At 34.1% G+C, this 23,931-nt stretch overlaps 2 protein-coding genes and 1 long non-coding RNA gene across 3 annotated transcripts; all 3 read right to left on the bottom strand.

The window, feature by feature from the left end:
* Positions 1-1,119: 1,119 nt before the first annotated feature.
* Positions 1,120-23,241, bottom strand: LOC105950401 (putative late blight resistance protein homolog R1B-13). Its single transcript, XM_088817077.1, has 3 exons — positions 20,749-23,241; positions 11,807-12,073; positions 1,120-1,431 (listed from the first exon to the last, which is right to left on the bottom strand). Exons 1-3 carry the CDS (start codon positions 21,430-21,432, stop codon positions 1,399-1,401), a joined length of 984 nt encoding a protein of 327 aa, XP_088673203.1. The 5' UTR covers positions 21,433-23,241; the 3' UTR covers positions 1,120-1,398.
* Positions 13,856-15,623, bottom strand: LOC105971071 (uncharacterized). Its single transcript, XR_016030929.1, has 2 exons — positions 14,884-15,623; positions 13,856-14,120 (listed from the first exon to the last, which is right to left on the bottom strand). It is a non-coding gene; the product is annotated as an uncharacterized LOC105971071 (long non-coding RNA).
* On the bottom strand, positions 20,290-22,704 carry LOC105971067 (putative late blight resistance protein homolog R1A-10). The gene has a single exon (XM_088817078.1). It carries the CDS (start codon positions 22,702-22,704, stop codon positions 21,730-21,732), a length of 975 nt encoding a protein of 324 aa, XP_088673204.1. The 3' UTR covers positions 20,290-21,729.
* Positions 23,242-23,931: the final 690 nt, after the last annotated feature.

Here is a 23,931-nt window from a genome sequence, read left to right as displayed (position 1 = left end):
TTTAGGCTTGCCTCAGGGGGGTTTTGGTAATTTGCCCTCTATATATAGACCAATTTGGGAGCCGATTAAGTCACGTGTGGAGTACGTGAGCCTTCTAAAATAACACATTCAACCCTTTTTTTACTTCTTTTTTTGATTCAGCCTCAATTTCACTTTAATCTTACAATTTCATCCCACAAATTATAAAATCCCATAAATGAAACGCTATGGTGCACGGAAACTTCGGTAAACGCGTTTTCGCATTTCGGAAATCGAAACACCATGACACTTGTCGGAAACGTTTCGGGGTCATTTCCGTAAATATTTAAAAGTTTTGAGGATGTTCCTGGTAATAATGGAAAAAATAGAAATGTGTTTCCATCAAATGAACTGTTCCGCCTAAACTTCAGGTAATGGAATCGAGCTCAACAAATGATCACCTACCATTACTCTTCGTCGAGAAAGATTTACTGCTCAAAATTGTCGGGACTTGCGCCTTTTTTTTCCAATGAAAATATAACTTACTATTGCATTCTGCTAAATCAAATAATTAGCAACTAACTAAAAAACCTTAGTCGACTAAGCAAATAACTCAATCCACTAACTAAAAAAAAAACTGTCTATTAACTAAAATATTAGGATGAACATCAAACAAGACAAGACGAGAAGGAAGTTGAGTCGAGTATTGCACACGAAAGTTGAAGATGAGAATTAGTTGAACAACATACGAAACACGAGAACTCAAAACCAAAACTTTCACCGTCTAACTATAACTCAATATGCAAGCTTCGTATTAACACAATACGACACACACACACTTTTTTAATAACTAGAATTCCTTGTCATGTAAAAAATGAGAACAACTTATCAGTTATACTTACCAAACAATGCAAATCTGATATTATGCAATAAATAAATATATAGGATGACTTGCTTAGTATTTAATCTAAATTTTCTAGGAATAACAAAAATGTTGATTAAAATAAAGATGTTAATAACAGAAATTTCTTATGTTCTCGCTGATTAAGTACATCATCCTGATAATGGTACTTAACAGTCTTGAGACTGGCAATATTTATAAAAAAGAACGTACCTATGATTACAACAACTCCAACACCATAAAGGTAGACACTGCATGCGTAAATATCAAAGTACAATTGTAAATAAAATTGATGTCAAAAGCAAATTTCAGAAAGAAAAAAAAAATACAAAACAAACGTAGTGAAACTCCATAATAGAGGATCAATCGATCACGAAGCAATTTCTATAAGGAAAGAACAAAAGCTTTGAAAAGATCATAAGACAATCGATGATAATTTTGGCAATTCTAAATATTACTGGCTATAAAGTGCTTCATCTTGAGTCAATACGACCATCTCACCTTGGATGCGTTGCAAGATGTATGCAGCTACATATCGTTCACATAAGAGGTTTCGGAATCAAACTTAAATACTGCACATAAATGGAATCACATTTCCAATAAACATGGAATGGACAAATTAAATAAAAAAAAACATAGTGAATAAATTTCAGCACAAGTATGGAATCAATTAAACAACAGTGGAAATATCTATTATTTTTCACCCAATCCCTCAACCCATAGTGATTTCTTTGTTTTTTTATTTTATTTTATTATAAATTGGATATCAACAGAATTACAGAAAAATCACAAATAAAAAATTTATCATGCAGAAAAAATAGACAGGCTGCAAAAGTGCAATACATTTATAGGCGCATTACCGCTTACCGAAAAACCAAAACAATTTCCTTTAATTATATGCTCTAACAGAGAGCAACAAAAGGATCATCAAAAAACTCTTACAGGGTGCACAAATAACAACAACATATATGTATGTATGTAGATATACAAAAAATCAGCCAAGAAACCTGGTAGCTCAACAAAGTCATCGTGCCTAAAATCAAAATCTACAAAACCATATATTAAGATGTAAAGCTATAAATAGAAACAATAGGTGCTGATGGACAAACCAGTAAAATAACACAATTTCCATATCAAATATGATGTATTCAGAGAGTAAAAAAAATTATACAATCAAGTGGATTGTAATACATCGAAAGTCTCACGTGTTACCAGAAAATTCAATAAAAATTAAAATAAACCAATAATTCAGTGCATAAATTCATACATCAAATTAGAAGTTAGGGGATTCAGGACGGTTTTTCTTCATCGGTTTAGAGAAAGTGAGAATTTGTAGAAAAATGTGATATGTTTTATTATTTAATTTAATTAGAATTAGTCAAATTATATGTTAGTGGATAGTTTTTTATTAGTGGGCATGAATTACATTAGTGGGTTAGTGTGGTTAAGGGGTTAGTGGGGTGGTAGTTAATTATTATTTATGAGTATTATAAATAGGGTAATTAGAATGTTACGTATTATGAAGTTTAAGAATCAATTAATCTCCCTTTGTCATCTCTTAATTCTCGTCTCTAATTCTTCTCCTAATTATAATTCTCCTAATTCATATCTCTCGATTTCTTCTTAATTCTCGAACTATGTTTCTTTACTCAAATTACCACGTAACAATGGTATCAGAGCCGTTACGTTCCATGGAGGCACGTAACCAATCAGATGCTGAGTTTCGTGCTGAGGTTATTGAAACCCTAGCTCGACACGAATCAAATTTCGACAAAATACACAACACCCTCCAAGTTGTTCTCACCGAACTTCGAGCTCTAAGAGCCTCCTCCAAAGCCGAAAATGATGTCAACTCCTTTGTTGTGGGAGAAACACCACTACCGGTCAAGCAAAAAATAAATATACCTACAACACACTCAACTCCATACCCTGCCCCAAATACAAACCTCAAACAACAAATTCCAAAAGTCGCCACAGATAACGCAACGGAATGGATTTTCCAAGCCAAGCAATATTTTGAATTTCAAAGTATTGCCCAAAATCAGCAGGTGCACCTCGATTCATTTCGTTTGGAAGGACTCACTTTGGAACGGAATCGCCGGTTAATTGGGTTCAAGGGCTCGTCGGCCGGGGAATATTTTACTAAGGCGTTGCTCTACCGTTTTAGTCCTACCGAATTTGACGATCCTTCTGAAGCCCTCACTCGTTTCATGAAACAAACACTCATTGATGCCATTTACCATGAAGAGTTCGAACAACTCTCTCAAATATGTGATGGATCACCCGATCAACTGAATTCACAAAATGATCCCATACACGTATCAAGACTATATCCTTGAGGACAAGGATATTTTGAGCGGACGGGAATGATATGTTTTATTATTTAATTTAATTAGAATTAGTCAAATTATATGTTAGTGGATAGTTTTTTATTAGTGGGCATGAATTACATTAGTGGGTTAGTGTGGTTAAGGGGTTAGTGGGGTGGTAGTTAATTATTATTTATGAGTATTATAAATAGGGTAATTAGAATGTTACGTATTATGAAGTTTAAGAATCAATTAATCTCCCTTTGTCATCTCTTAATTCTCGTCTCTAATTCTTCTCCTAATTATAATTCTCCTAATTCATATCTCTCGATTTTTTCTTAATTCTCGAACTATGTTTCTTTACTCAAATTACCACGTAACAAAATGTCGGGAGAAAAGAAAAAAAGAAAATATATTAACTTGAAAGTAAATTGACAAAAATAAACCTAGGGTTACAAACATTTTACAAAATTGCTTCTAGGGTTTCGGGAAAAACCTTTCTTTTGATTCCATTGAATTGAATTTGTACATACATTTTTTAATAGTTAGCTTATTAATTTATGACAATTCAGCCATAAATTATGTTTTTTTGTACATACCAAGATCCTTTTTTATTTTTTATAAATTCAAACGAAGCAACCAATTCCATGTTGAGACAATGAAACAAAATCCCTATTTACTAAAAACTGAAAAACAAAAATCATTGTTCCCATCTTAAATAATAATCTGAATCCCAGCTACTCATTAAAATATACAATTTGTAGTTGTATTTGAATTCTAGTTCAATTTGTATTTGTATTTGAATTTTTAGGCTAATTTTGTGTTTGAAATTTAGATCAATTTCTAGTTGTATTTGAATTCTAGTTCAATTTGTATTTGTATTTGAATTTTTAGGTTAATTTTGTGTTTGAAATTTAGATCAATTTCTAGTTGTATTTGAATTCTAGTTCAATTTGTATTTGTATTTGAATTTTTAGGTCAATTTGAGTGTCTGAAATAAATTGGTTAATTAAAAAACAAATCAAATAGTGATTTCGTACTGAATTTCACGAAACATTACATTATATTTCGTGGAAAAATCTACGAAATATGATCTACAATTTCGTGGAAAACTCCACGAAATATGATGTACAATTTCGTGTATTATTACACGAAATACACGATTTTTTTCAATCTAACAGTTTCGTCCTTCGTGTTCTATAACAATAAACACTTATATTTCGTGTAAAAATACACGAAATTATTGAGTGAATTTCGTGTAATAATACATGAAATAGCGAGCGAATTTGTTTTTTTTAGAAAAGTTACAAATGAAATAAATTGCACTGCAAAGCAGTAAAAATTGCACTATGAATAGCATTTCAGTATAAATAAATATGACTGTGCAGTTCGGCCTTTATTGAGTGCTTGAACGAATGCAGGTTGTAGAGATTGTTAGGATCCATGCAGAACTTCACTCCAGCAGTCTCATTCCCAAACTGCTTCATCAAAAATGAATTTAATAAAAAAAAAAAAAAATATGAAGGATAAACAAACAGAGATTGTTTGATTTAGAGAGAAAAAAATAGAGGCTTGTCCTGTTTGTTCATTGCGAAACTATTTTTATAAAAGGAAAAAACGAAAAACCGATCAATATTGTGACACCCCTCTCTCGATTACTCTTATTATATGTAATCTCAGCGGAAGACTTTTAAAAATGATTTTTGTGGATATAAATTTACGTAAAAAAATTTCTTTTTAAATCAGAGGGAGAGAGGTCACACTATACTAAACCCTAATCAACCAATTAACACCAAAGCATGCTACATGCAAGACTAGAAAGTAACTAGGCATGATGGACTTAATGCAGGTTCGGACAGATTAAATGCAGAAGCTTTAAAAATTAATTCCTCTTGAACTAATCATGCGAATGACCCCAAAATAATACCATACCATCTAACATGGGTCTAGATCACTCGGTTAAAACAGTTTTAGAATATGCATGGCCATTTAGGAGAAATAAATAAAATGGCACAGTCACTCGGTTTAAAATCCAGAACAGGGGAGGGAGTTTTGAAAATTCATGATAAATTATATTCCTCACTGACCCAAAACTACGAAATTTTACCCCAAGGCATAAAAATAAGTTTAAAACATTTTCCAAGTGGAAACAAGGAATTTGAGTGAGTAAAACTCCAGTTATACCAGAAAACACCCGAATAACCCTGTTTCAATGCAGTAGTGAGAAATAAATCATAACTAATTGAATACTTACCCAAATAATGCAAAAGACTTATCAATATCATGAGAACAGAAAGATGCAGAGAATCCTAAAATTTCATGATTTTCTGAGCAGAGAACCTATATGAAAATAATTTGCAAACATCGAGACAAAACATAAAGAAGTTACTAGCCGAAAAGCATGCATGCACATAGATAGTGAAAATTTGCTTTCGCTTACAAAAGCCTACGGATTACCGATTAATTATCCAAAAGAGGGTAATCCTAATTACTATTACACATATCGTCTTTCAATAATTCCCACCGATCGGAGGAAGCGAGCGGTAGAAAATACCTAAAACCGTATCAAAAGTTTTTACAAGCATATTATACAAATAGAACCACATAACTAAATTAAGAGCCAACACAATCCACAACCCCTCCATACGATCTCCTTCCGATTTTCGAGCTCGATTCCCAACTTCACTCCTCGAGCTCCAAATCGGGTATACCTACAAACATACAACACCTATATGAGCCTTTGAGGACTCAATGAGAATCTTGAAGTATTATCGAATACACATAACACATAGAGCATACATATATCTATATATATACATACATATATGTTATACATGAACATGAAACATAAAGTAAAACAATCATATACTTCCCTTTTTTGTCGGAGTTCTTCATCACATAATTGTCACACGCATAGAGTGAGATAATTCCCACTTTTATAACCCTATGATCCCAAGACCATAGAGTGAGAATATCCCACCTTTATAACCCTATGCCATGACACGTATTGAAGATTATAGAATGAGAATTTCCCACCTTTATAACCCTACGATCCCAAGACCATAGAATGAGATTTTCCCATCTATATCCTCAACACCATAATACAACATGCATGACATGAAAAATCATCGGGAATCCCTCGGAAGAGTCAATCTAAGTTACCGGTAAATAACCTCATATATTTCGAATCATGTCTATCTACGTGGGATCAAACCACCCCTAGGCCCTACGGTACCGACTCGCCGTACCCGGGAAATTTACCGTAACCTCGAAAGACTTTTCATCATAGTTTTATCTTTTAAAATTTCATGACACTAATGCACCCACACATGCACCCTTCTACTTACCCTTCTCTCATCCTCACACCCAATGATTCACATAAGCAAGCAAGAGCACATAGAAAATACACATAAAGTTTCACAAAATCATTTAGCCATAAAAACATAAAGTAACCGAAATCTTAACATACAAAGACAATCTAACATCAAAAGTTCACTAAATCTAGCATTTTTACAAGAATAAAATTCAAGACTTCCATCTTTACATTTATTCAAGTAAATACACTAGATCTTCACATGCAAGAGTATTTTAAATCAAGTTAGCACAAATTCTTGGTTTTTTCATCATTTTACATAGAAAACACTAGATCTTAACATGCAAGACTTTAGATCAACCATCAATCACTAGATCTTAACATGCAAGACCTTAGATCAACAATCAATCACCAATCTTAACATGCAAGGCCTTAAAACAACAATCAACACAAGATCAACACATGCAAAATATGAAATAAACCAAATAAGCAATTTTAAGCATTTTACCTCAAAAATTCGAAAGTTCCTTAGCTAAGTCAAAAAATCAATTTCTTTTCACAAATCAACAATCAAACACTAGATTAACACATGCAAGGCACTAATTAAGCCAAATAAGCAATTTAAGCATTTTTCCCCAAAAATCCGAAAGTTTCATGGCTAGGCCAAAAATTCATTTTCTTTTCACAAATCAACAATCAAACACTAGATTAACACATGCAAGGCACTAATTAAGCCAAATAAGCAATTTAAAATTTTTTCCCCAAATTTCCGAAAGTTTCATGGCTAGGCCAAAATTCATTTTCTTTCCACAAATCAACAATCAAACACGAAATAAACACATGCAAGGCACTAATTAAGTCAAATAAGAAATTTAAGTATTTTTCCCCAAATTTTCAAAAAACACATAAAACTTCAAGAACAAAGTTATCTTTTCAAAATACTACATGCAATCATCATCTAAGCCATATAATCACATAATATGCAAGAATAAACAATAAAAACACATAAAAACCGAAAATACTAGTGGTGTTGCATGTTTGAGCAAGAATCAAGAATTCTCACCTCTCTCTTTAGGGGAAGGATTTGTTAGCTCTTTAATTTTCTCTCTAATACAACAAGAGATTAAGAGTTAGATTATGTATTAAGAAAAGAACAAGAAGAACAAGAAGAACTTGGATGAAGAAGAGATAAGCTCTTTTCGAAAAGAAAAAAGAAAAGAAGAGGAAGAAGAAGCTTATAGATAATTCTCCTAAAATTCTCCTTTTGTTGAAATAGGAGACCTGAAACTTATAGATAGTGAGATTGGAGCTGGAGAGTGTATTTTGATCTTGGGCATTGGATGTATTTATAAAGTTTTTGGAGAGTTCAAAGCCAATGGAGAAGAAAGGAAAATACATCTTTTTGTCGGGGTGATTTTGAAATTTTCGAAAGTTGAAGTGGTGGTGGTTCTTGGGTGGTTCAAGCTTGAGAAGGTGGTGGCTATGGTGGTGGTGATATGGCTACCGAAAAAATGAAGGGGAGAGGAAGAAGAAAGAAAGACTTTTGGCCTTAAAGTTGTGTGTGGGAGTGGAAAAGCATACCTAGTCTATAGAGTAGGGGGCTAGGCTTGGGTATTTCTTTCCGTGCACAAAGTACAACCACACCAATGCATGTCTACTACTAATTAATATGCAATTTTTAAATCATGTGTGTGTGTGTGTGATTTCCGAAAATTCAAGAAAATGTGGGGAGGATTTTCTAATTTTCTACATTAATTAAAAATCCTAAAATGCATGATAAAATTTATTTTCTAAAATTTTGTGCATGCATAAATATGATGAAATGCTCATTTAAATTCATGTGCAAGAATAAAATCCTAGTTTATGAAAAATAATTTATTTCGACATAATATCTCGAAATATTTCCTAATCACATAATTCACATAATCACATAATTCATATATTTCACATAATTACCTAATTCACGTAAATACTAACCATGCAAGAATTATTATAAATTCTAATTTCACAAATATGCACATAAAGGTGGTAAAATTATTTTACCGAAAACGCGGGGTGTTACAAACATGAACGGACGTAAAAGCCCCTAGGTCTACAATTTTTTTTACGAAAACTGCCACTAGGGTTTCGGGGAAAACCTTTCTTTTATATGTAAAGATTGCATAAAAGTCTTAATTTTAAACCTCACAACATATAACTAGTGAAGATGAACATAATAAAATAAAATAATAATAATAAATGACAAATAACTAAATATCAAATGACGTTTATTTGTCGGTCCCAGAACTGAAAATACGTTTCTCCAAATCCAAGATGGAAACAATGCTGAATGCCAAAGTTGTATTATTCTCTTTGTTACTATCCAAGGAGATTAAGTCAAAGTCCATTTCTTGAATGCGCGGTTTATATACATACAAATACAAACCAGTTCTCGAGATGATTAAGCTGTTGGTGAAATCATTTGCCTCACTGCAAGTTAAGCATTAATTTTCGGACAATAATTAAGATTAATTGGTTCAGCAAGTGCTTCATTCTTACTTAGGATAAATACAGTTTCATCTCTTAATTTTGCATTGATTTCACGTTTAGTCCCTCGTGTTCACAAAAACCCTATTTGGTCTCTCATGTTTCAAAAATTCAACACTTTTATTCTTTTTCGTCAATTTTCGGTTAGTACTAACGGAATCAAGCGTGTGCCCCTCATTACTTAACTGACGAATTAACGGTAAATTGATGGAAATGACCAAAAATGTTAAATTATTGAAACATAAAGGACCAACTGTGTTTTTTGTGAACATGGGGACCAAATGTGAAATTAGTGCAAACTTAAGGGGTGAAAATGTAATTTTCCCTTCTTATATATATCAACTTTAGTTTCATATATCATCACTTATAATTAGGGGTTTTTGCAAAAATTATCCCTATGTAATTTTGAATTGCTGAAAAAACACTTATTTCAAAAAAAATTAGCAAACACCTCCTTATGAAAATTAGTTAAAGGCAATAACACACCTGCGAGCCGAACATGTGTAGCACGCGTGAAATGTGCGAATGATTGTGTTTTTTGACGCGAAAAGACTCAAATACCCTTTAAATTAGAAATTTGAAAAATTCTAAATTCACCCCATAATTCTAATAAGGCCCAAATTAAAATGAAGTTCTCAAACTTTTCAATTCAATCCCCAATATTTTCTAAAAAGCCATCTTCCCAAATCACCCAAAACCAGATATCTCTTCTCCACCACACCTACAACCACCAAAAGTCTCCCCCACCATCAAATAATCCATTGCAAATCAACAAGCAAAAGGGAAGCTAAAATTCAATCAAAGCCAAAAATGAAATGCATTTTTGTGTGTGTGTGTGTGTGAGAGAGAGAGAGAGAGAGGGAGAGAGAGAGAGGCCGGGCCTCCTAACTCCAAATCAATGGCCTCTTCCCTCATCCTCCTCCAAATCATCCGGAAACCCACATGAGAAATTCAGTTTTTTTTTTTTTTTTTGTTTTCTCTTGTCATATTTTTCCAACAATACAAAAGAGGCCAAATAAAATTAGGTAAATAGCATTAAACCACCTGAACTTACATAGGTAAATAGCCATAATATATTGGGAGGTCTTTGCTAATTTTTTTTAAGGCAAAGGGTTTTTTTGATGATTCGAAATTACATAGGAGGTCATCTAAAAAAAAATAGGGTAAAATTCATTTTGCACCATGTACTATGTAAAATGTATCATTTATCCCCTAATGTATAGAAAACATCAAACACCCTCTATTTTTAACGGTCAATGGTCAAATTTTTAACAGTGTTAAATTTTGAGTGTGCAATGACTCTTTTACTCTGTTTTTATGTTTGATATAATTCCTAATTTTTTCTAGGCATATTTTTTGTGGATTGTTGACGATTTCTAGTGTTCGTTCAAATTAGGGTTTTTTGTCGATTTTAGAATTTGATTTTATTTTTGGTTTTCCTTTTCGAGGATTTTTCCATTATAATATGAAAATCTTTGTTTTTAATTCGCAATTCTTTCATATGGTTTTATTCCAATTTTAGGGTTTCTTTTAGATTTCAGGGCTTTTAGTTTTCCTTTTTGTTGGTTTACATTCATAATCTGCAAAGCTTCATTCTTATTTATTCGACTATTCAGCTTTTTTATAAGAAAAATGGCTGAAAATGTTAAGTAAATGATTGAATAAAGTGAAAAAAAGGGCTGAAAAAGGTGAAAAATCCGGTGGACATTTGTCAAAACGAAGCATCCTATATATAGAATTTTTTTGGGTATTTTCATTAATAAAATAAAAAAGCCAACATTTCTTTGCAATAGTCGGTCAAAGGGTTTGACTAACGGAATTAGAAAAAAAAAACTAACGGCAGGGGGGTGTTTGATGTTTTCTATACTTCAGGGGGGTAAATGATACATTTCGCATAGTACAGGGGTGCAAAATGAATTTTACCCAAAAAAATAAAAAATAAAATTGCATAGGGGGTTCTATGCAATTAGCTCCTTGTAATTACTCAAGTACCTATACTCAATCCATATTGACATTTTGCACCCAAGAAAAAAAGTAGGGCAAATTACGAAAAAATCCTAAGGTAAAGCCTAAAGTTTTATAATTGTCATAAAATCACCAAATAAACTGTTCCGCCTAATTTCAGATAATGAAATCGAGAGACTCAACAAATGATCACCTACCATTACTCTTCGTCGAGAAAGATTTATTGCTCACAATTGTCGGGACTTGCGCCTTTTTTTTTCCGATGAAAATATAACTTACTGTTGCATTCTGCTAAATCAAATAATTAGCAACTAACTAAAAAACCTTAGTCGACTAAGCAAACAACTCAATCGACTAACTAAAAAAAACTGTCTATTAACTAAAATATTAGGATGAACATCAAACAAGACAAGACGAGAAGGAAATTGAGTCGAGTATTGCACACGAGTTGAAGATGAGAATTACTTGAACAATATATGAATACAAGAAAACTCAAAACCAAATCATTCACCATCTAACGATAACTCATGAATATCCAAGCTTCGTATTAACATAATACGTGCAACGGACGTGCACTTGTTTTGTTATTCCAACAGTTTCATCCAAGCGCAACTTACATTATCCCAATACACGTGTTATCAACCATATATGTGTATTGTCTATTTATAGTTATTTTGTAGGAGAATGTATGCATATACATACAATTGAGTAGATCTTTGGTAATAAAAAATATTTAAAAAAAAATAATCGAACTTATCGGCCTGTTAGACCTCAAATTCGAACCCTTTTGATACAAATTCACCCTCAGATAGAAATAAAAATTGAATGACTAACCTTTTCAAGTATCAATATTCTGGTGTTCCCATCAGTACAGTACAATGAATAACGAACAATAACGTATAATCGACGTCCATGACCGCCATATTTGTCGTCCCACTCCCCTTTTAAACTGTTTGCCCAATTCACAACCATAGGGTTGCAGTCAACTAAATAAATATTTTCAAGAGATGTACCGAACGTGAGAGAGATCTCTTTTAACTTGTAGCAATGTTCGATGCCAAGAACCTTAATAGCAGGGAAGCAGAAATTTGTTGTCACAAACTTCCAGTGCACCAGATCGGTGTCTTCAATTTGAAAGCTTTTGGAATTCGTGGTCATGAACCTCCCACTTCGGGCCTCGAAAGGCATAGCATTGCAATACATATTAATGGTGCTCCTCCATTTGTCGAATTCTCCCAGATCTTCTTTTAAGGAAAGAATATTCTCATACATATGTTTTAGGATTTGTGGGGATGAATTTTGAACAATCGGAATATGTGATGAATTTAAAAGGCGGCCAATTGTCAGCTCAAGAGAAGAAACAGCACCATAAGCCATCTTTCAACTCTCTCTCTCTCTGTTTGACAAATCACTGTCAGCATCTGATTTTTTTTGAATAAATTTCTTCATAGGCATTGTTTGTTGAAGTTATTGCTCTGGAAGCATGTGCAAAGGAATATTTATTTATTAATCCATGTCGCCCATTAATTAACTTTTCTAATGAACAGGTTGTATTCTATTATGTTTTTTTTTTTTTTTTGAATAAATTTCTTCATAGGCATTGTTTGTTGAAGTTATTGCTCTGGAAGCATGTGCAAAGGAATATTTATTTATTAATCCATGTCGCCCATTTATTAACTTTTCTAATGAACAGGTTGTATTGTATTATGTTTTTTTTTTTTTGCAAAAACCACCCCTGTATAATCTAAAATTGCTAAAAATCATCATGTTAAAAGAATTAGCAATAGCCCCGTATGAAAATTAGTCAAAGGCAACAAGGGCCCTGCCAGCTTATCGTGTGCTCCACATGCGGATTGTGCGACTGGGTGTATTTTAAACCCGAAAGGACCAAAATGCCCTTCTAATTATAAATTTCAAAAATTACAGATTCGCCCCAAAATTCTATATTCAAAAAAATTCAATTCAATCCTTGACCTTTTCAAAAAAGCCATCTTCTCCAAAATAAACAAAAATGTTCACTCAACCAGCTTCACACCATCTCCGACGTCTTCGTCATCAGAAAACAACAATCTCGATTTCTACCCCGAAACGGCATCGTCGGCCTCACCTCCAACCAGCACTCGAACTCCGAAACGGCGTCGCTTGGAAGTCGGCAGCACAAAATAGATCTAAACCGGCTCCAATTCGTTCTGGGGTTCGAGGGTTGGCAGCTTACCTCCCAAAACTCGATTCTAAATTATGTGAACCTTGATTCGTACATGAGTGAGGTCGACTCCAAAACCACCTCCACCACAGCCGCCGCCATCATAACCACCGTACCTCCCTCACGACATCAAGATCCAGACGTTTGCAATTGCAGGTAGACGACGGCTCCCGAATGTGTGCAACGGTTGATGCACCATTAGAGAGCTTTCATGGAGAGTAGTTGTGTTGGGGGTGGGGTTGTTTGACGGAAAACAGCATGTGCACCGCACATGACAGAGAAAAGATACCCCCATCCATGTAAATGTAGAATTTTAAGAGGAATTTCATAAATACGCAACCCTCCATTTCTCGTTTTATTTGATGTTTGATATTGTGTTTCGAGGCTGCATATGCTTATAACAATCCTCGATTTTCTTTTCATTTGCTATGTGTTTTCTAAGGTGAGATTTTGCTCCGCGAAAACTGTCAAAGGGGAGTATTTTACACCTAACTTCAAGTAATGAAACAGAGGGCTTTTTTTAAGTTCTTTGAAATATGAAATCAAGAGACTAAACACGGAGTTTTTTCCGATAGGAAAATATGACTAACTAGCATATATGTTCCTTATACTTCGGTTATCGTATGTATGTAGTTATCTTTGATTTACCTTTTTTGGCAGAGACGAGTAAAATTTGTAAATTCGACAATATGTGCGACACACGTGCACCTTTCTTAATTGCGCAATAGTCTTAATTTTAACCTCACAACATATAACTGATGAGGATGTAATAAAAAATCAATCAAGAAAAATTAAACACACCAAATAACATTAACAAAATATTCAAACACGCTTTGATTTGTCCGTCTCAAAACTGAAAGTACGTTCCTCCGATTTCTTGATGCAAACAATGTCGATGTAATTTCTCTCGTGATCAATCAGCCTACGGCTCTCGAGACGATACACCTGTAATAAAGGAGAATGTTCAATGATTTCGGATGTTAATTTTTTTTTTTAATCCATAATAGCAAATTCATTAATCAGTAATCAAATAAATTAATTTGTAATATGATAAAGGGTAAATTACGAAAACCTCCCTGAACTTAGGCTAAATAACGAAAAACACCACCACCTATCCGTAATAACCGAAATCCCATTCTGATTAACTGTTAACCGAGTTTTTTAACAGAAAATTTGTACAATCTATTATACCTTTTATTAAATAGGTGAGAAATAAAAGAAAATATGTGCAATTGTGTAAAGTCTATTTCTTGGAATTAAAAAAAATACGTGAAAACTCATACTGTAAAGGGTTGGTGTAAGACGGAAACAAACCTCAGGGGTTTTTGGTAATTACGAATATGTGGGTTTTTTTCGTTATTTAGCCTAAGTTCAGGGAGTTTTCGTAATTTACTCTATAATAAAATCTATCTCTGTTGTAGCAAATTCAAACTGTTTCATCCAAACGCAACTTATATGATCCTATTATATGTGTTATCAACCATATATCTATATTGTCTATTTCTCTTGTTTTGTAGGAGAATGTATGCATATATACTGAGTATATCTTTGGTAATATTCACTGTATGATGAAATTATAATAAAAAATATATATATGTTAATTCAAATTTAATACTAAAAAATTTAAGGTTGTTTAATTCCTTTTACCTGAATGGGCATTGACTAAAATATTAGTATTTTCGATAGATATAAAAATTTAACGACTAACCTTTTGAAGAATCAATGATATGGTAGAGTCACTCACGGTTTGGTGTTCCCATTGTTACAGTGAAGAACGAACAACAAGTTCTAACAAACGTTCACGACCAGCATATTTGTCGTCCCACTCCTCTTTTAACTTGATTGCACATTTCACAGCCATAGGGTTGCATTCGACTATTTTAATGCTTAGAAGAGATTTACCAAATGTGAGAGGGATCTCTTTTAACTTGTAGCAATGTGCGATGTGAAGGCCCTGAATCACAGGGAGGCATAGACAATTTTGAAATGTCCATTGCTCCAGATTGATGTCTTCAATCTCAAGATATAAGAGACTTTGGAATTCGTTGTCACGAACCTCCCATTTTGGGCCTCGAAAAGCATAGAATTTCAGTTCGAGATGTGTAAGATTTGGCAATGAAGAAATCTTTCTCATTTCTTCCCACGGAGATCCTAAGCCACTCAAAACTAACGCTGTAAGACTTAATGGGAAGTCTGAAAGAGGAACAAGTGGGGTAACAACCTCTGTCTTCAATGTAGGATTCATAATGTAACATCTTAGTTCTTGTAGTTGATGGAGATGGGAAACGTGATCAAAGCATGTCAAGGGCTCTGTAGCATCAGGAGCCAGCTCGATATCAATCGATAACGCCTTCAATTTAGGGATTTTTTCGAGCACAGATTTGGCACAACTTTGAGGACCGACACCACCTAGTTTTAATAGGTTTGGTAGGAGAGATCCTTCACAACAAGGATGTGGTAGGTCTCTTCCGCAGGTGTAAAGATACTTCAATTCATTCATATTCCATATCTCAATAGGCAGATACAATCAAGTGCTGAAGGTTCCAGAGTTTGTAAATGGAAGAAGGGAGGTTTCCACTATAAAGGAGGGCGAGGTATCTTAATTGAACTAGTTTCAGTACTTCCATCGGGAACTCATAGAATCTACTAGAAAGAGCATCCAATACCCTCAGCAACCTCAAATGTTCCAAAAACAGCGGTACTGGATATTTATGAAAATAACCAGTACAAAGGAGAGATCGTACCTTTGAATAAGATGCAATTGAGTTGTGCACATCTTTGATGGCAAGTAGAACATTATTACGGATGCACAATCGGCGTTGGCTTTCTATACCTTCTTCCCGTAGAGTATCGCCATGGCAATTTAAGGCATAGAACAACTTGGTCCTGGCAGCTTCTTTGTTACACAAGTACCAAAAGGACGAATGACACTTGTCGGAAACGTTTCGGGGTCATTTCCGTAAATATTTCAAAGTTTCGAGGATGTTCCTGGTAGTAATGGAAAAAATAGAAATGCGTTTCCACCAAATAAACTGTTCCGCCTAAACTTCAGGTAATGGAATCGAGCTCAACAAATGATCACCTACCATTACTCTTCGTCGAGAAAGATTTATTGCTCAAAATTGTCGGGACTTGCGCCTTTTTTTTCCAATGAAAATATAACTTACTGTTGCATTCTGCTAAATCAAATAATTAGCAACTAACTAAAAAACCTTAGTCAACTAAGCAAATAACTCAATCGACTAACTAAAAAAAAAATGTCTATTAACTAAAATATTAGGATGAACATCAAACAAGACAAGACGAGAAGGAAGTTGAGTCGAGTATTGCACACGAAAGTTGAAGATGAGAATTAGTTGAACAACATACGAAACACGAGAACTCAAAACCAAAACTTTCACCGTCTAACTATAACTCAATATGCAAGCTTCGTATTAACACAATACGACACACATGCACTTTTTTAATAACTAGAATTCCTTGTCATGTAAAAAATGAGAACAACTTATCAGTTATACTTACCAAACAATGCAAATCTGATATTATGCAATAAATAAATATATAGGATGACTTGCTTAGTATTTAATCTAAATTTTCTAGGAATAACAAAAATGTAGATTAAAATAAAGATGTTAATAACAGAAATTTCTTATGTTCTCGCTGATTAAGTACATCATCCTGATAATGGTGCTTAACCGTCTTGAGACTGGCAATATTTATAAAAAATAACGTACCTATGATTACAACAACTCCAACACCAAAAAGGTAGACACTGCATGCGTAAATATCAAAGTACAATTGTAAATAAAATTGATGTCAAAAGCAAATTTCAGAAAGAAAATAAAAATAAAAATAAACGTAGTCAAACTCAATAATAGAGGATCAATCGATCATGAAGCGAACACGCCTTGGGCGCTCATCTTAGGCGTTCACATTTTCTTGCGAAAAAAAAAGCCTTACAAATCGATTTGTAGGGCTTTTTAACATGACATTGGTTCCGTAATCGACCTACCCAATGCATATTACACATAAAAGAGTCGGAATTACATCAAAAAATCGAAGCCCAACCCTTCTTCAAGCTTGATTTCGAATTTTCGAATTTTTTTTTTATGCTATTTGCAGTTTTGGGGGGTTTTTGGATATTTTTAAAAGTTTTGGGGGTTTTGTTATAAACCGCAAATATCAATTTTGTGACCGTAAATAGCATTAGCATTTCATTAAAAAAAAAAAAAAAAAAAGTGCAATCAGCTGCTCTGAAAAATGGATTTGAACAAATTTCTTCAATATCTCAACCTTAATTCACACTTTTCTCTTCAATCTTTTCAGCAATCCTTACAATATCACAACCATAACTCAATTTCTATAGATTCTTGCGATTTTAATTTTGCGATTCAAGACCGATTCAAGGAGTTTTTTGACTGGATTTTGCGATTGATAATGATGAAGGCAATCGTTTAAAATTGGTGGATGAGGACGGTTTAAGTGACATTGATCTTTAAAATTATAAGTGCTCGAATATTTTTACAAATTAGGTATTTGAACTTGAACTTAGGGCCCATTTCGCTAAAGTTTATTTTAAACAGCTGATAAACTCTTACATCTGATAAGTTGTTTTAAGAGTTGATAAGTTGTTACGTTTTATTTTTAGAATTAATTTTTTCAAGTGTTTAGATAATAATGTTACAAGATATTTTTACTCATTATTATTATCTTAACTAAATAGGCGGGGTAAATGTACTTTTTAAAAAACTCCAACAACTTATATTTTGAATTTTTAAAATCTTTTTTAAAACAAATACCTAACACATAGGAAGAGCTTATAAGCTCTTACATATCTTATAAGCCTAGACAAACACCACCTTAGATGATGTTATTTGATGAACAATTATATTTTTTGTCCTATTTTATAATAAGATGTTGAAACTTGAATTTAAATCTATTTTGAAATGAGTAGTTTAACTTAAAAATAATAAATTTTATATGTTTATAATATTTTTATAATGTAGATATATATATTTTTTTACTATTTTAATAGTTGGTTATATATCTTACGATACGATACGATAATAATGATACGGTACGAGATATGGAGCAAAACAATACGAGATATTTTTACGATCCGATACCTGCAACACTGTTAAGTGTATATTTTTACACTTTATCGTACCTTTTTATTTGGGCTTTTGGTGTGTTTTAATGATAATTGGTGCTTAAAAAGTTGATTTATTGTATTTTAGGTACAAATTGAAGAATTGGAAAAGTATGGGGTCAAAACTGCAATTTTGGCAAAAATATGGGTCAAAAGTGAAAATATCAAAATTCTGAAGAAACAAGGCTCGGACCCCCGTCCCAGTTTTAGTGCAAATTATGGGACCCCCGTCCCATACCCCGAAGTTGCGCAGTAAAGGAATTTTAATTGCACAAGGAAACTGCCTTCTTCCCCAAGTTCTTCACCCTATATAAGACCAATCCAAGCACACAATTAGGGATCTTTTTACGCAATTTGGAGAGCAACAAAGCAATAACGAAGACGAAGAATTCGAAGACTCTAAGCATAGATTTATCGTCTATGATTTATTTTATTTGCGTTTTTGCTTTAATCATGAGTAGCTAAATTACTTGTTTCTAGGATTTTATTTGGAACCCTATGTGGGATTTATGAACCCAATTCTATGATTTTATGCAAGTTTTAATTCCGGATTATTTCTTCTACTTGTTTTATTAAGTTCATGAAACTAGCCACTTTATGCGCTTTTATGTTATTGTTAATCGCATGAATCGGAAGATCGGGTTAATAATTAGAACTGTGGTAGAAGAGCCTTTGTGGTATTAACATAGGAATATAGTTAATCTCTTAGGTAGCCATTATTGAGATTTCTGCTTAATGCTTTGTTCTAGAATTAATTGCATAGGAATATAGTAATTGAATCTAGAGTATTAGAATTGTAATACACGCGGAAGCGGGTTATGATTATTTTAGCATCTCAGGTTAATAATCCGGGTTAATCGCTTGCATAATTGAAGGAATTGGGGGAGTAATAATCACATAGGGGGAAGAATAAAATCCTAGGCTCGTTTACTCTGATAAATCTTCGTGTTTAATTTGCTTTCTTGCTTTGTCGTTTTAATTTGTTTTTTAATTTATTTTAGTTAATTCTCTCTAAAGTCGACTGTGTAGGGTGGGCTTGATAATAATTGGTAGAATTTAGCGTCTAGGATTAGATAATTAAATATTCCCTGTGGGTTCGATATCCGGACTTTTAGTCCACTATATTACTTCTAGAACACAGCATTAAACAAAAATCTCAATAATGGCTACCTAAGAGATTAACTATATTCCTATGTTAATACCACAAAGGCTCTTCTACCACAGTTCTAATTATTAACCCGATCTTCCGATTCATGCGATTAACAATAACATAAAAGCGCATAAAGTGGCCAGTTTCATGAACTTAATAAAACAAGTAGAAGAAATAATCCGGAATTAAAACTTGCATAAAATCATAGAATTGGGTTCATAAATCCCACATAGGGTTCCAAATAAAATCCTAGAAACAAGTAATTTAGCTACTCATGATTAAAGCAAAAACGCAAATAAAATAAATCATAGACGATAAATCTATGCTTAGAGTCTTCGAATTCTTCGTCTTCGTTATTGCTTTGTTGCTCTCCAAATTGCGTAAAAAGATCCCTAATTGTGTGCTTGGATTGGTCTTATATAGGGTGAAGAACTTGGGGAAGAAGGCAGTTTCCTTGTGCAATTAAAATTCCTTTACTGCGCAACTTCGGGGTATGGGACGGGGGTCCCATAATTTGCACTAAAACTGGGACGGGGTCCGAGCCTTGTTTCTTCAGAATTTTGATATTTTCACTTTTGACCCATATTTTTGCCAAAATTGCAGTTTTGACCCCATACTTTTCCAATTCTTCAATTTGTACCTAAAATACAATAAATCAACTTTTTAAGCACCAATTATCATTAAAACACACCAAAAGCCCAAATAAAAAGGTACGATAAAGTGTAAAAATATACACTTAACAAACACACATGCACTTGTTTTGATAATTCCAACAGTTTCATCCAAACGCAACTTACATTACCCCAATGCACGTGTTATCAACCATATATGTGTATTGTCTATTTATAGTTGTTTTGTAGGAGAATGTATACATATACATACAATTGAGTAGATCTTTGGTAATAAAAAATATTTAAAAAAAAATTAATCGAACTTATCGGCCTGTTAGACCTCAAATTCCAACCCTTTTGATACAAATTCATCCTCAGATAGAAATAAAAATTGAATGACTAACCTTTTCAAGAATCAATATTCTGGTGTTCCCATCAGTACAATGAAGAACGGACAATAACATATAATCGACGTCCATGACCGCCATATTTGTCGTCCCACTCCCCTTTTAAACTGTTTGCACAATTCACAACCATAGGGTTGCAGTCAACTAAATAAATATTTTCAAGAGATGTACCGAATGTGAGAGGGATCTCTTTTAACTTGTAGCAATGTTCGATGCCAAGAACCTTAATAGCAGGGAAGCAGAAATTTGTTGTCACAAACTTCCAGTGCACCAGATCGGTGTCTTCAATTTGAAAATGTGAAAGCTTTTGGAATTCGTGGTCGTGAACCTCCCACTTCGGGCCTCGAAAGGCATAGCATTGCAGTTCGAGATGTGTAAGATTTGGCAATGAAGAAATCTTTCTCATTTCTTCCCACGGATATCCTAAGCCGCTCAAGGTTAACTTTGTAAGACTTGATGGCAAGTCTGAAAGAGGACCAAATCGGGTAACAACCTCAGTCTTGAAAATAGGATTTGTAATTTCACATTCTAATTCTTGTAGTTGATGCAGATTGTAAATGTGATCAAAGCAACTGAAGGGCTTAGAAGCAACCGGAACTAGTTCGATTTGGATTGTTAACTCCTTCAGATTAGGGATTTTTTCAAGCACATCTTTGGTACAACTTTGAGGACCGACACCAGTTAGAGTTGTGAGGTTTGATAGGAGGGATCCTTCACAAGGATGTGGTAGGTCTCTTCCCCGGATCTCGAGAGACTTCAATTCTTTCATATTCCATATCTCAATAGGCAGATAATATGGATTCCCAACAGATTTTACGATCCGGTACTGATGATGAACAATCAAGTACTGAAGGTTGAATAGTTTGGAAATGAAAGTAGGGAGGTTTCCATCGTAAGTGAGGGCGAGGTATCTTAGCTGCAATAGTTTCAACACTTCCATTGGGAACTCATAGGATTTAATAGAAAGAGCTTCCAATACCCTGAGCAACCTTAATTGTTCCAAACAAAATGGTACAGGATATTGATGATATGGACCGGTACATAGGAGAGAGCGTACCGTTGAAGCAGATGCAATTGAATCGTGCGCATCTTCAATGGCAAGTAGAACATTATTTCGGATGCACAATCGGCGCAGCTGGTAGTTTATACCTTCTTTTGGTAGAGCATCGGCAAGACAATTGAATGCATCGAAAAACTTATTCTTGGCAGCTTCTTTGTTACACAAGTACCAAAATGATTAATGAAGGTGATATATAAACTTTTCTTCATTGTAGATGATAACATTATTTGAAAGAAGCGCTCCTACATAAGCAAACGTATAATCAGTTGAAGTCATGGTTGATTTTCGGTTAAGAAATCCTTCAGCACTCCACAAGTCGATCAGTTGGCGCCTCCACACCATATAATCTTGTGGGAAAGCTCCTAAGTAGAGAAAGCATGCTTTCAAATGTTGAGGTAAATAGTCATAGCTTGGATATAGTACATTGGACATTTGATCATATGCATCCTTGTAAACCGAATTTTGTTTATCATTAGCTACCTGGTTCCAGTACACCGAAGTCTTGTCAGTTTTGGAAAGGATGTGGGCAACTGTAACTATTGTAAGTGGAAGACCTTCACAATTCTCCGCAATCTTCTTTCCAGATTTCTCGAGTTCACGAGGGCAAGGCATTGCATCAAACACCTTGTGACGAAGAAGTTCCCAACTTTCTTTCTTATCAAGGAAGGGTAGTCTGTGAGAATTCAAAGGGTGGACACATTTACTTACTTCTGTTAGCCTAGTAGTCAGTAATGCTACACTTCCATTTTTGTCGTCTGGAAATACGTTGGCGAACTCATAACAGAGATCCGTGTACCATACATCATCCAACACGATCAAGTATCTCAATTCACTTAAACTTTCGCACACCTTCCATTTCAGCTCATGTAATAATTCTTCTCCTTTCGTAAGCCATATTATTTCATCAATGTCAGCATTATTCAATTGTGTGAGAATATCCACCAAGATGTCCGCTAATCGATATTTAGGGCCTATTGTCACGAACACAAGCCTGCTATAATGACTCGCAATGAACGGATCTTGAAATAGTTTCTTGGCAATAGTAGTCTTACCAATGCCAGCCATCCCATCGAGCGACATAACTATCAATTCAGAGTGTGGGGAAATAAGCCAATCTCTTAATCTCATAAATAGATCGGACAATCCAACCATGTTAGACTCATTTCCACCAGAATCAGTTATTGTCGGGACAACATCATCATCATCTTCTTCTTCTTCTTATTCGGGAGAAGGGTTGCGTAACTCATGAATGTAGGCACTCTTCATAATGTTCACCATTTGGATAAAGGAATCGACATCTTGCTTTATTTCCTCCACATCTGCTGAGTATACCGTTAATGGTGGATGATCACTCCCAGCTTCTTCGGATTGTGTTGAGTGGAACTGATTTAAGACATGAGATTCTATTACATCTTCAAATCTGTATACTGCATCTATCATTTCCGCCTCCAAAGTTTTTACCATCTTCATGTTAATGGTGCTCCTCCATTTGTCGAATTCTCCCAGATCTTCTTTTAAGGAAAGAATATTCTCATACAGATGTTTTAGGATTTGTGGGGATGAATTTTGAACAATCGGAATATGTGATGAATTTAAAAGGCGGCCAATTGTCAGCTCAAGAGAAGAAACAGCACCATAAGCCATCTTTCAACTCTCTCTCTCTCTGTTTGACAAATCACTGTCAGCATCTGATTTTTTTTGAATAAATTTCTTCATAGGCATTGTTTGTTGAAGTTATTGCTCTGGAAGCATGTGCAAAGGAATATTTATTTATTAATCCATGTCGCCCATTAATTAACTTTTCTAATGAACAGGTTGTATTCTATTATGTTTTTTTTTTTGCAAAAACCACCCCTGTATAATTTCAAATTGCTAAAAAAATCCTCATGTTAAAAGAATTAGCAATAGCGCCGTATGAAAATTAGTCAAAGGCAACAAGGGCCCTGCCAGCTTATCGTGTGCTCCACATGCGGATTGTGCGACTGGGTGTATTTTAAACCCGAAAGGACCAAAATGCCCTACTAATTATAAATTTCAAAAATTACAGATTCACCCCAAAATTCTATATTAAAAAAAAATTCAATTCAATCCTTGACCTTTTCAAAAAAGCCATCTTCTCCAAAATAAACAAAAATGTTCACTCAACCAGCTTCACACCATCTCCGACGTCTTCGTCATCAGAAAACAACAATCTCGATTTCTACCCCGAAACGGCATCGTCGGCCTCACCTCCAACCAGCACTCGAACTCCGAAACGGCGTCGCTTGGAAGTCGGCAGCACAAAATAGATCTAAACCGGCTCCAATTCGTTCTGGGGTTCGAGGGTTGGCAGCTTACCTCCCAAAACTCGATTCTAAATTATGTGAACCTTGATTCGTA

The sequence above is a fragment of the Erythranthe guttata genome, chromosome 4 (genome assembly GCF_056151865.1).
Source record: "Erythranthe guttata isolate IM_541 chromosome 4, IM_541, whole genome shotgun sequence".
Taxonomy (NCBI): Eukaryota; Viridiplantae; Streptophyta; class Magnoliopsida; order Lamiales; family Phrymaceae; genus Erythranthe; species Erythranthe guttata.
The sequence above is the reverse complement of the archived record's forward strand: the minus strand, read 5'-3'. Positions and strand labels throughout refer to the sequence as shown.

What these genes read in the sequence shown, in the direction of transcription:
- LOC105950401 (XM_088817077.1), bottom strand. Translation starts at nt 21,432, where the DNA reads ATGGAAGTGTTGAAACTATTGCAGCTAAGATACCTCGCCCTCACTTAC. An exon ending in ATCTGGTGCACTGGAAGTTT is followed by an intron (nt 12,074 to 20,748) that starts GTGACAACAAAT and finishes GTGCACTGGAAG; the next exon opens with TTTGTGACAACAAATTTCTG. An exon ending in GAATATTGATACTTGAAAAG is followed by an intron (nt 1,432 to 11,806) that starts GTTAGTCATTCA and finishes ATTTATGTGCAG; the next exon opens with TATTTAAGTTTGATTCCGAA.
- LOC105971067 (XM_088817078.1), bottom strand. Translation starts at nt 22,704, where the DNA reads ATGGTTGGATTGTCCGATCTATTTATGAGATTAAGAGATTGGCTTATT.